Source organism: Syngnathus acus, chromosome 4 (genome assembly GCF_901709675.1).
Source record: "Syngnathus acus chromosome 4, fSynAcu1.2, whole genome shotgun sequence".
Lineage (NCBI taxonomy): Eukaryota > Metazoa > Chordata > Actinopteri > Syngnathiformes > Syngnathidae > Syngnathus > Syngnathus acus.
In genome coordinates, this window is record NC_051090.1 from 2,727,013 (window position 1) to 2,739,673 (window position 12,661).

The 12,661-nt window shown below is 49.5% G+C and overlaps 1 protein-coding gene across 3 annotated transcripts; it reads left to right on the top strand.

Moving 5' to 3' along the window:
* Window positions 1–1,059: 1,059 nt before the first annotated feature.
* Window positions 1,060–6,231, top strand: zbtb11 (zinc finger and BTB domain containing 11). Of its 3 annotated transcripts, none has more exons than XM_037250085.1 (11): window positions 1,060–1,600; window positions 1,818–2,056; window positions 2,144–2,375; window positions 2,549–3,489; window positions 3,681–3,998; window positions 4,101–4,509; window positions 4,787–4,904; window positions 4,982–5,140; window positions 5,213–5,388; window positions 5,488–5,885; window positions 5,922–6,231. In XM_037250085.1, exons 1-11 carry the CDS (start codon window positions 1,291–1,293, stop codon window positions 6,093–6,095), a joined length of 3,474 nt encoding a protein of 1,157 aa, XP_037105980.1. In that variant the 5' UTR covers window positions 1,060–1,290; the 3' UTR covers window positions 6,096–6,231. The 3 variants fall into 3 exon arrangements, with proteins under 3 accessions (XP_037105980.1, XP_037105981.1, XP_037105978.1); XM_037250086.1 differs by having other exon boundaries at window positions 5,488–5,867; XM_037250083.1 differs by having other exon boundaries at window positions 5,488–6,231.
* The last annotated feature ends 6,430 nt before the right edge of the window (window positions 6,232–12,661 follow it).

Consider the following 12,661-nt stretch of genomic DNA (forward strand, 5'->3'; position numbering starts at 1 on the left):
ATTGATGAGGCAGCTCAAGGATAGCCAACGCGTATTGCAAATGGATAGTTGCACACGTTGAAGCAATACGATTTTTTTTTTTTTTTATAGGTCGTGGCCCAACGCAAACGTTTAGTGGGCCATCAAGCTTTCATTAATTTCGAACCCGGATCCCCATTCCTTGTGTGCACCTCCAGACTTACTGCTGCTTTGCCACAAGGACCTTGCTCTAACCTTGACTGAGCCTCGCTGCTTAAATCAAGTAAATAGCACCCGGCCTAAAATGGATCACTGTAGGACACCTGTCACTGAGACATTGGGTTGTATAATATTACCCTGTGCAAAGACAGGGTTGCTAAGAGGAAAAGTTTCTATCTATTAAATTACAATATTCAGAAATTCTTTGAAAAATGCTGATTCTAAAATCTGTTTCCAATTGTGACATAGTCCTGATTGACTCAAACTGTCAGATTGCGTGAGAGGCAGACAAGATGTTCCTCTTTTCAAAGAGGAAAATCTTTTAGTTGTATCAAAATAAAATCAAGTGAGAGAACTGAACAATGAAGAGGAAATGACTTCAAGGAGAACGTGAAACAGTGGTGGAAAAAATAGATAATAAAAAACATGCTGTTGATGGCTGGATGGGGGAAAGTACAACAAAACAAATGCCTAGAATAAACCAGCTTTGTAAGCAGCAATTACACGTACTTTTGTGGTTTCGGATAGCCGAGACCTTCTGACACAGGGCCTCGTTGTCTGTTGAAGGGTCAAGTGCAAGGTTAAGTGACTTATCTGCACCTTTTACAGAATTTCCTTGTCTTTATTTCTTTGTTTCTGCAAATATGAGCTCTTGTTTACTTTGGACACACAAGACAACTTGTCATGTGTATCAACACGCCGACTTGGTATGATACATTTGCTCTGATGGTACGTTTAATATACATAACACATAATTCTTTCTATTTACTAAACATGGAAAGTATCTATTTGATGAATAGTTTGACGACAGCGCTCTCTGGTGGAGTGTCGTGTTTCTTTTATTTTCTTCGGGGGTGCATTTCCGGCGTAACGTACGTAACATCCGGTTGTGCAGCAGCCATTTTCTCTGTTCGGGCACGTCTACTCTGACGCTAGAACAACTGCCGTTCCACCTCAACAAAAACACTCGAATATACATACCATGGCTTTATTTCGACTTTAAACTTGTATGTAAAAATATATTAACATCTAAAAACGCACGTCCAAGGCAAGGACAGACTTTTCGTGATAAACGCCCCGCGTTGAAGCGGGCGAGAGGGCCGAGAGAGCACTATGTCGTGCAGCGAAAGCTACTTGGCTATCTTTCGCTATTTGACGGACGAGCGGGAGCCGTACGCGCCTGGCACGCCGGGCAACACCAAGCGCAAGATCCGCAAAGCAGCAGCCTGCTACGTGGTCCGCGACGGCACCCTGTACTACCAGCGGCGACTCAAGGGCCAAGACGAGTTCACCGAGCTGGAGGTCGTGCTGCGGGATGAGCGGAGGAAGGAACTGATCGAGCAAACGCACGTCCTCGAAGGAGGAGAGCACCTCAACCAGCAGCTCACTTGGGAGGGCATCTCGCGGAAGTACTGGTGGAGAGGTAAGAGCGGAAGACGAGTTGTGCGGCAGCCCCGGAAAATAATTTTCTTTTTGGGATAAAACAGTAATATGAGCGAGAAAATGTCAGCGTTTCGTATCAAACACATCCCCGGTGGTCACTGTGACGTACACATGAGTTTTGGCACCATCCTGTGGTCATTAACTTGGAGGTTTCCAGTGTTTCCATCATTGATGGTGGTTTTTGTCGTCCACCGTAGGTATCCTGAAGCACGTGAAGGATCACATCCGCGAGTGCACAACCTGCACCGCTCGCCGTGGGGCGGATGACAGTTTTGGGGGAGGCGGCCGGGCGAGGAAGCGCAAGACAGCCGATAGAGATGACGACGATGATGAAGAAGAGGAAGAGATGGAGGTGGGAGAAGAAATTGATGATCTCTTCCACACAAAGTCAAGATCCAAGGTGGCAAAGACTTCAGATAAGCAGGAGCTGGTTTATGTAAGTATTGTTAGCCTGCTATATTAGCACATACACCGGGAATGGTGGAGTTCATCCTGAGCTGCGTGTGTTTTTTTTAACCCCCAGGTGAACAGCAAAGGCGAGGTGAACCAGTTCTTGTCCAATCATGGCCAGACGGTGCTGGACAAACTCAACCAACAGCGACTCAACAATCATTTCTGTGACATCACGCTGCTGATTGAGGGTGAGGAGTACCGGGCGCACAAGGCTGTGTTGGCGGCGTGCAGCGAGTACTTCAATGAGCTCTTCTTCGAAAAGGGCGCCGCGGCCACGCACGAGGCTGTGGTCGACCTTGCCGGTGAGTTGGCATCTATGCTTGTTAGGCGTTAAACCAGAATAGAGTTCCTTGATTTGAGAAAATGCTTGGGGATTTCTTTTTGATTCGAGTACCCGCTGATTTGGTGTGTCCGTACGATTTTGCTGGCTTGGCCTCAATCCAGTGCCTCAACTCTTGCCCTTCTCTCTATCCAGGGTTCACCAAAGACAGCTTCCTTCCCCTGCTGGATTTCTCCTACACGTCCATGCTGACGTTCAACTTCAATGTTATGGCGGAGATTGCCAATCTGGCGCGCCACCTGCTGATGCCTGAGGTGCTGCAGATCTGTGAGTCGGTGCACAAGCAGGTGGAGGAGCAGAGGCTGGTCCTGTACCAGCGCGAGGACAGCCGTGCCGTTTTACCAGAACAGACAGCGGAGTCCACCCCCGACGAGGCGGGCTCTTACACGGTCACCATACAGAGCGACGGCAGCGCGGTAGTCACCCAGGCCGGGCTTGCTGTGGAGGGGGAGTCTTTTGCCATTGTGGCGCCCGCGGGCACGGAGCAGCCGGTCACGGCAGAGGGGGTGGAGACCAGCGAGACCCTGACGCTGATCGCGCACCAGGCCGCCCTTATGGGCGCCGAGGGGGAAACCATGACGGTGGTCACCCACAGCGGTCAGGCGGGAGCCACCGAGTCCCTGGCAGTGGTGTCCGCCTGCCTGGCTATCGAGCAGCCAAACGGGGCGGAGGCCTTCCTTTTAAACATGGAGGCGGCAGAGGAGAAGTCTGCAGAAATGAACACAGAACTTCAGAACCAGGTGGACAACGACACACCCAAATTGGCCACCGAAGCCCCAGAGTCAGCCCCCGAAGCCCTCGTTCCGGCGCCCCCGAAACGGAAACGTGGGCGCCCGCCCAAGGTGAAGAAAGATGTGGCGATGGAGGAGATTGCCCCGCCGCCAGAGGAGGAGGAGGCAGAGCCGTCTGCCGAGGACGACAAGCTAGACACGGCGAGCGACTCCAACCAACGGCGACTGCGGCAGCGCTCCATTGGCGAGGGTGGCTACGCTCGCCTCCATATGGGCCTGGATGACGACGACGAGGGGAAGAGCGCCGCCGTGGCCCCTTGTGCCACCCCCACCCTCAGCCCAAAGGTATGCTCTTCTATCGCCCAATTACTCATGTGTTCACACTTGACTTCATCTGAGACACGGTTGTTGTCTTGGTTGGCACTGCTCTTTTGGTTAGCAACAGAGTGCAGGTTAGTCCAGTTGATTGCAGTCATGCTGTCATGAACCCCCACAGGTTCCCTTATTTACTGCACTCACCACAAACATTGTTGTAGGTGGGTCCGAGGCCAGGAAAGAGGGGGCGGCCTCCCAAGCAGCTGGAAGAGAACCTGGTGAAAGAAGAACCCGGGTCTACGGAGGACAAGGAGCCAGACCACGCAGAAGCCGTCGCGACCGAAGACGCTCGCTCGACAGGGGCCGCCGACGTCCCCACCCCGGCGGCATCTGACCCGGGTGTGGATGGCGAGGTCCCGGCCCAGGGCGCCGTGGAGGGAGAGCATACGTGCTTAGAGTGCGGCTTATCTTTCCCACGCCGCTACGCCCTCATCATGCACGCCAGGAAGCATGACAAAAGTCGCGGATACAAGTGCAGCGTAAGCAGAGGCCTACTTCAATTTGAACTCTGCCCTACTTTGCCTTGACACGCTAATTCCTACCATTCGCAAAGTTAAAAGTAAACGTGCTGTGTGTTCCAGCTGTGCAGCAAAGACTTCCAGTACGCCGCCTCTTTGCGCGCCCACCTGGCCCGCCACAAGCAGCAGAGCGCCCAGAGGGCACCCGCCTCCAAATCGGCGTCCTCTTCGCATGTCGCCGAGGGCGGCCAGGACTCCAAAGCGGCGACCTGGTCGCACACCAAGCGCGAGTTTGTGTGCGACATTTGCGGCAAGACGCTGCCCAAGCTGTACTCGTTGCGCATCCACATGCTGCACCACACGGGCGTGCGGCCGCACACATGCAAGGTGTGCGGCAAGAGCTTTGCCCACAAGCACAGCCTCAAGATGCACCGTGTCCTCCACGACGTCACCAAGCAGTTCCAGTGTCAGTACTGTCACAAGTCCTTTGTCAGCAAGCGCAGCATGGAGGAGCACACCAGCCTACACACCGGTCAGAACACCACTTCACTGAAAATGTTTCTCAGAATCGTTCATTTGAAAAAGCAACATTCCCTGATTTGAAACCCTCGCCTTTATTTGAAACCATCATTTTGAACTTTAATCTTTACTTAACATTTGCTTAAAACGCTAGCTGAGGCTTTTACTGTAATTTGACCCTCAGCCCAACCTTTTCCCAAACGAACATTTGAACACTTAATTTTCGTTTGAAACCCTAACCTGAAAGTTTTTCTTGTTTGCATTGCGCTCGATGTCCTTCGGCGTGGCAGGCGAATCCAAGTACCTGTGCAACACGTGTGGGGCCACGTTCCACCGAGCCTCGGCCTTGAGCAAGCACCTGAAGAAGCACAGACCCAAGCCGGACGTTCGTGCCTTCGCCTGTTCCCAGTGAGTGCAACCCCCCCTCATCTTTTCCATGCAAACGCTGTTTGGGCACTGACGACCGCTCATGCGCTTTTCGGCAGCTGCGAGAAGCGCTTCTACGAAGCCAAAGACCTGCAGCAGCACATGAACAAGCACATGGGCCTCAAGCCCTTCCAGTGTCAGATATGCGGCAAGTGCTACAGCTGGAAGAAGGACTGGTACTCGCACGTCAAGTCGCACAGCGTGGCCGAGCCGTTCAAGTGAGTCTCGGACCAAGACCTCCGGCCTTGTATAGAAGCCAAATGTTGAAAACCTTGCTCACTCCCGCTCAGGTGCCAGGTGTGCGGCAAGGAGTTCTTCGAGAAGGCGCTGTTCCGGCGTCACGTGAAGAAAGCCACGCACGGCAAGAAGGGTCGCGTCAAGCAGAACCTGGAGCGAGAATGCGAGCACTGCGGCAGGAAATTCACGCAGCTCAGAGAGTACAGAAGACACATCAACAATCACCAAGGTGATGCCCGGGCTCATTTTTACAGAAGCACAATAAGTAAGAACACAACAGCTGAACGACACGCAACGTTTGTGTCTTTTCTGCTTTCTTCTCCTCCAGGCGTGAAGCCGTTTGAGTGCGTGACGTGCGGCGTGGCGTGGGCCGACGCCCGCTCACTGAAGCGCCACGTACGCACGCACACGGGGGAGCGTCCCTACGTCTGCCCCAACTGCAACGAGGCGCACATCGACGCCCGCACCCTCCGCAAGCACATGTCCAAGTACCACGCCGACAGCCTACCCTGCAAGATCATGCTGGAGAAGGACACACTGCAGTTTCACAACCAGGGCACGCAGGTAGAGCACGCCGTCAGCATCCTGGCGGCCGACCTGCCGCCCGAGCTGCGGCTGGCGCAGACGCCCGCCCCGCCCGCCGGCGCCTCCTCCTCTGAGGAAATCGAGACGGTGCTGATTACCGAAGAGACGGTGGAGGCGGTAGAGGCGGTAGAGGCGGTAGAGGCGGTAGAGGCGGTGCAGGCGGTGCAGGCGGTGGAGGCGGTGGAGGCGGTGGAGGCGGCGGCCGACGGCTCACTGGCCACGCTGTCCGACCGGGGCATCATGCAGGTGGTCAACTACGTGCTGGCGCAGCAGGCCATGACGGGCATCCGGCTGGACGAGGCGCCCGACGCCATTCAGACCATGGAGGTCGAGGTGGCCGAGATAGAGTAGAAATATTTGTTATCCTGGACCTTTGTTTTTATTTAGCTTGAGCCACCCTTTCAACTGTGTAAATAGCTTTGGACAAATTGGAGGAATTGAGGCTTTTTGGGCCTACATAAGATAATAAAAAACAAATGCCACTGCATTATCCCTTGTTTTTTTAAGCCAATTTTGTTTGCTTGTGTGTGTGTTAATGGACTCTTCATTAAGTCGGGTGACCAGATTTATATATAACATATATATATAATAACAAAAGCATATTTAACTAGTTTTAAAGTGGAACACTAAGTAAAAAAAGACCAAAGAAATACGACCATCGGTGCAGCATCTGAAGAAGAAAAAAGGGCTCCTCTTCAGTCCTCCTCTTGCGGTCTGTGTTGGCTGGCACCTTTACCTGCCTGCCTTGCATGTCAAGCACTCAGCTTCATAAGGATCACGAGCCTGGCGAATAGTGTTGGCTCGTGAGTGAACGATTCGTTCAAAAGAACGAATTTCTTTCAGTGAACGAATCACTTCCTAATGTGATTGGTTCTTTTTTCAGTTCATATGACTTCAACCGGTAGGTGTCGGTAATGCGCATTGAAGCTGGTGCCACCTCGCCATAAAACAAAACGAAGAAGAAAATGACGTCACTTCCTGTTCACCAACGAACAGTTCAGCTTTGGCCATGATTTTTCCCTAATGAACTGGCCTGTTTTTAGGTACGCTTGAAAATGGGGGCGTACCTAAAGGAGTGTCCGTGTGACGTCACAGATCAAACAGCCAATCAGAAAGTGGGGGTGAGGGCGGGTGTGGCACTTTTCACTTTTAGTTAAGCTTTGGCCATGATTTTCCCCTAATGAACTGGCCTGTTATTAGGTACACGTGAAAATGGCGGTGTACCTAATGGAGTGTCCAAGTGACGTCACGGATCAAACAGCCAATCAGAAAATGGGGGTGAGGGCGGGTGTGGCACTTTTCACTTAAACCAGGTGTGCCGACCTCCAGTCCTTTGACCATGATATTTCCCTAATAAAGTGGCCTGTTATTAGGTACACTTGAAAATGGCGGTGTACCTAATGGAGTGTCCGTGTGATTCCCTCGTTAAGTGCACCTGCGTGAAAAGTTTTAGCTCCTGTGGAACGTGAAAGGAGCTAAAACTTTTCACGCAGGTGCGCTTAACGAGGGTCACTTGGAAAACATGTTGGAACGTGGCCTCGAGGACTAGAGCTTGACACCTGTGCCCTTTGACCATGATATTTCCCTAATAAAGTGGCCTGTTATTAGGTGCACTTGAAAATGGCGGTGTACCTAATGGAGTGTCCGTGTGATTCCCTCGTTAAGTGCACCTGCGTGAAAAGTTTTAGCTCCTGTGGAACGTGAAAGGAGCTAAAACTTTTCACGCAGGTGCGCTTAACGAGGGTCACTTGGAAAACATGTTGGAACGTGGCCTCGAGGACTAGCGCTTGACACCTGTGACCTTTGACCATGGTATTTCCCTAATAAAGTGGCCTGTTATTAGGTACACTTGAAAATGGCGGTGTACCTAATGAAGTGTCCGTGTGATTCCCTCGTTAAGTGCACCTGCGTGAAAAGTTTTAGCTCCTGCGGAACGTGAAAGGAGCTAAAACTTTTCACGCAGGTGCGCTTAACGACGGTCACTTGGAAAACATGTTGGAACGCGGCCTCGAGGACTAGAGCTTGACACCTGTGACCTTTGACCATGATATTTCCCTAATAAAGTGGCCTGTTATTAGGTACACTTGAAAATGGCGGTGTACCTAATGGAGTGTCCGTGTGATTCCCTCGTTAAGTGCACCTGCGTGAAAAGTTTTAGCTCCTGTGGAACGTGAAAGGAGCTAAAACTTTTCACGCAGGTGCGCTTAACGAGGGTCACTTGGAAAACATGTTGGAACGTGGCCTCGAGGACTAGCGCTTGACACCTGTGACCTTTGACCATGGTATTTCCCTAATAAAGTGGCCTGTTATTAGGTACACTTGAAAATGGCGGTGTACCTAATGGAGTGTCCGTGTGATTCCCTCGTTAAGTGCACCTGCGTGAAAAGTTTTAGCTCCTGTGGAACGTGAAAGGAGCTAAAACTTTTCACGCAGGTGCGCTTAACGAGGGTCACTTGGAAAACATGTTGGAACGTGGCCTCGAGGACTAGAGCTTGACACCTGTGACCTTTGACCATGATATTTCCCTAATAAAGTGGCCTGTTATTAGGTACACTTGAAAATGGCGGTGTACCTAATGGAGTGTCCGTGTGATTCCCTCGTTAAGTGCACCTGCGTGAAAAGTTTTAGCTCCTGTGGAACGTGAAAGGAGCTAAAACTTTTCACGCAGGTGCGCTTAACGAGGGTCCCTTGGAAAACATGTTGGAACGTGGCCTCGAGGACTAGAGCTTGACACCTGTGACCTTTGACCATGATATTTCCCTAATAAAGTGGCCTGTTATTAGGTACACTTGAAAATGGCGGTGTACCTAATGGAGTGTCCGTGTGATTCCCTCGTTAAGTGCACCTGCGTGAAAAGTTTTAGCTCCTGTGGAACGTGAAAGGAGCTAAAACTTTTCACGCAGGTGCGCTTAACGAGGGTCACTTGGAAAACATGTTGGAACGTGGCCTCGAGGACTAGCGCTTGACACCTGTGACCTTTGACCATGATATTTCCCTAATAAAGTGGCCTGTTATTAGGTACACTTGAAAATGGCGGTGTACCTAATGAAGTGTCCGTGTGATTCCCTCGTTAAGTGCACCTGCGTGAAAAGTTTTAGCTCCTGCGGAACGTGAAAGGAGCTAAAACTTTTCACGCAGGTGCGCTTAACGAGGGTCACTTGGAAAACATGTTGGAACGCGGCCTCGAGGACTAGAGCTTGACACCTGTGACCTTTGACCATGATATTTCCCTAATAAAGTGGCCTGTTATTAGGTACACTTGAAAATGGCGGTGTACCTAATGGAGTGTCCGTGTGATTCCCTCGTTAAGTGCACCTGCGTGAAAAGTTTTAGCTCCTGCGGAACGTGAAAGGAGCTAAAACTTTTCACGCAGGTGCGCTTAACGAGGGTCACTTGGAAAACATGTTGGAACGCGGCCTCGAGGACTAGAGCTTGACACCTGTGACCTTTGACCATGATATTTCCCTAATAAAGTGGCCTGTTATTAGGTACACTTGAAAATGGCGGTGTACCTAATGGAGTGTCCGTGTGATTCCCTCGTTAAGTGCACCTGCGTGAAAAGTTTTAGCTCCTGCGGAACGTGAAAGTGATCAAAAACTTTTCACGCAGGTGCGCTTAACGAGGGTCACTTGGAAAACATGTTGGAACGCGGCCTCGAGGACTAGAGCTTGACACCTGTGACCTTTGACCATGATATTTCCCTAATAAAGTGGCCTGTTATTAGGTACACTAGAAAATGGCGGTGTACCTAATGGAGTGTCCGTGTGATTCCCTCGTTAAGTGCACCTGCGTGAAAAGTTTTAGCTCCTGCGGAACGTGAAAGGAGCTAAAACTTTTCACGCAGGTGCGCTTAACGAGGGTAACTTGGAAAACATATTGGAACGCGGCCCCTCGAGGACTGGAGGGTAACACCCCTGGTTGAAGTGAAAAGTGCCACACCCGCCCTCACCCCCACCTTCTGACTGGTTGGTTGATCTGTGACATCACTCAGACACTCCATTAGGTACACCGCCATTTTCAAGTGTACCTAATAACAGGCCACTTCATTAGGGAAAAATCATGGCCAAAGCTTAACTGAAAGTGAAAAGTGCCACACCCGCCCTCACCCCCACTTTCTGATTGGCTGTTTGATCTGTGACATCACACGGACACTCCTTTAGGTACGCCGCCATTTTCAGGTGTACCTAATAACAGGCCACTTCATTAGGGAAAAATCATGGCCAAAGCTTAACTGAAAGTGAAAAGTGCCACACCCGCCCTCACCCCCACTTTCTGATTGGCTGTTTGATCTGTGACGTCACACGGACACTCCTTTAGGTACGGCGCCATTTTCAGGTGTACCTAATAACAGGCCACTTTATTAGGGAAAAATCATGGCCAAAGCTGAACTGAAAGTGAAAGGTGCCACACCCGCCCTCACCCCCACCTCCTGATTGGCTGGCTGGTCTGTGACGTCACACAGACACTACATTAGGTACACCACCATTTTCAGGTGTACCTAATAACCTTATGTATTTTTTGTACGTGTCAAGAATGTTGCTCTTTATTTTGGGGGACACCAACACGTTACACAACGTAAAACACATATACATATTATCATATAAAGCAGTTAACCAAATGTCAAATTTTTGTTTTCATGCCCAAAAAAATAAAAACAAGGAATAAAACACCAGGCAAGTTTTAACAGGTTTTTAATGTTTATTAAAATAATAATAAAAGTAAATTTCAAACCAACAATCTAATGTGAAATTGCAGTAGATATACGTACATACACATATTGTCATATAAAGCAGTTAACCAAATGTCTGTTTTTTATGTTTTAATTGGCGAATATAAAAACAAGGAATAAAACACCAGACAAGTTTTAACATAAATGTTTATTTAAAAATAATAATATTAAAAGTAAATTTCAAACCAGCAATCCAATGTGAAATTGCAGTAGATATATTGGAAACAATATTTAGGCGTATATATGCATACACGTTATTTAAAAACTACTACAAGTGTTATAAAATCAAGATTACCCAAAGAGAAGCATAATCTCCCCGTTGTTTCATAACGGCGCATCCCTTCGTGCAATAAAGTTAGCCATTAGCTTGGAGAAAACGCGCATAAAAGAAGTGGTTCTTTCTTTCCTTGGCAAATCGTAAATCTACAATCTGGCTTACATAGTTCACGCCAGGAGGGAGACGCAACACGTTCACTGACTGATCCGTTGATGCACGGGAAGGAAGGCAGTTGACCCATTGACTCGTTCGCGAACGGGAAAGTCAGGATTCATTCCCTCACTGATCCGTTCTCGCGATGAACTGGAAATGCGAATCACTCTCACAGATTCGTTCGTTGGTGAGTGGGAAATATAATTCAGTGACGTCATTTTCTTCTTCGTTTTGTTTTACGGCGAGGTGGCACCAGCTTCAATGGGCATTACTGACACCTACACTGACCAGCTCAGTGGCCTAGTGGTAGAGTGTCCGCCCTGAGACTGGAAGGTTGTGGGTTCAAACCCCGGCCGGGTCATACCAAAGACTATAAAAATGGGACCCATTGCCTCCCTGCTTGGCACTCAGCATTAAGGGTTGGAATTGGGGGGTTAGATCACCAACTGATTCCCGAGCGCGGCACCGCTGCTGCTCACTGCTCCCCTCTCCCCCAGGGGATGGATTAAAATCACACGGGGATGGGTTAAATGCAGAGGACAAATTTCACCACACCCAGGTGCGTGTGTGACGATCATTGGGACTTTAACTTTAACTTTAACTTTTTACTGGTTATGAACGTTTTAGCACAGTGAACTGCGCATGCGCCTCGCCCCCGGCGATGGGGACAAACACAAAAGCCTCCCGGAGCGACTCGCGATATGCTGACCGGGATCATATGAGGGCAGTTTTCTTCATATCTTTCCCAAAGCCGTGGAAGAACGGAGAGAAATGCTTTAGCTGGGTAGAAGCTTGTAAACGGCAGGGATTTACAGTACATAATGTCACCAAAGATGACCCTAACCCTAACCCTAACCCTAACCCTAACCCTAACCCAAATTGTTTGATATAGAAGAACCAGTGAAGTAATTGAAAAAGAAAAAACAAGATGAACCTAGTACATGTATTATTTATTCATATAAAAGCCGGTCCGCGAAAATATTTCTGACACGTAACCGGTACGTGGCGCAAAAAAGGTTGGGGACCACTGATCTTTACTATTCGCTTGTCAGCTACTCCATAAAACCATACATATTCCATGCAATGTGCGCGAGGCTTCCATTGTGTAGTGGTTAGGGTTAGAGCTAGAGTTAGGGTTAGAGCTAGGGTTTGGGTTAGGGTTAGAGCTAGAGTTAGGGTTTGGGTTAGAGCCCTAACCCTTGCTCCAACCCTAACCTTAGGTCTAACCCTAACCCTAGCTCTAACCCTAACCCTAACCCTAAACCTAACCCTAGCTCTAATCCTAACCCTAACCCTAGCTCTAGCTCTAACCCTAACCCTAGCTCTAACCCTAACCCTAACCCTAACCCTAACCCTAACCCTAACCCGAACCCGAACCCTAAACCTAACCCTAGCTCTAATCCTAACCCTAACCCTAAACCTAGCTCTAGCTCTAATCCTAACCCTAACCCTAACCCTAACCCTAACCCTAACCCTAGCTCTAGCTCTAGCTCTAACCCTAACCCTAGCTCTAACCCTAACCCTAACCCTAACCCGAACCCAAACCCTAAACCTAACCCTAGCTCTAATCCTAAACCTAACCCTAACCCTAACCCTAAACCTAGCTCTAGCTCTAACCCTAACCCTAGCTCTAACCCTAACCCTAGCTCCAGCTCTAACCCTAACCTTAGGTCTAACCCTAACCCTAAACTTAACCCTAGCTCTAACCCTAACCCTAGCTCCAGCTCTAAACCTAACCCTAACCCGAGCTCTAACCCT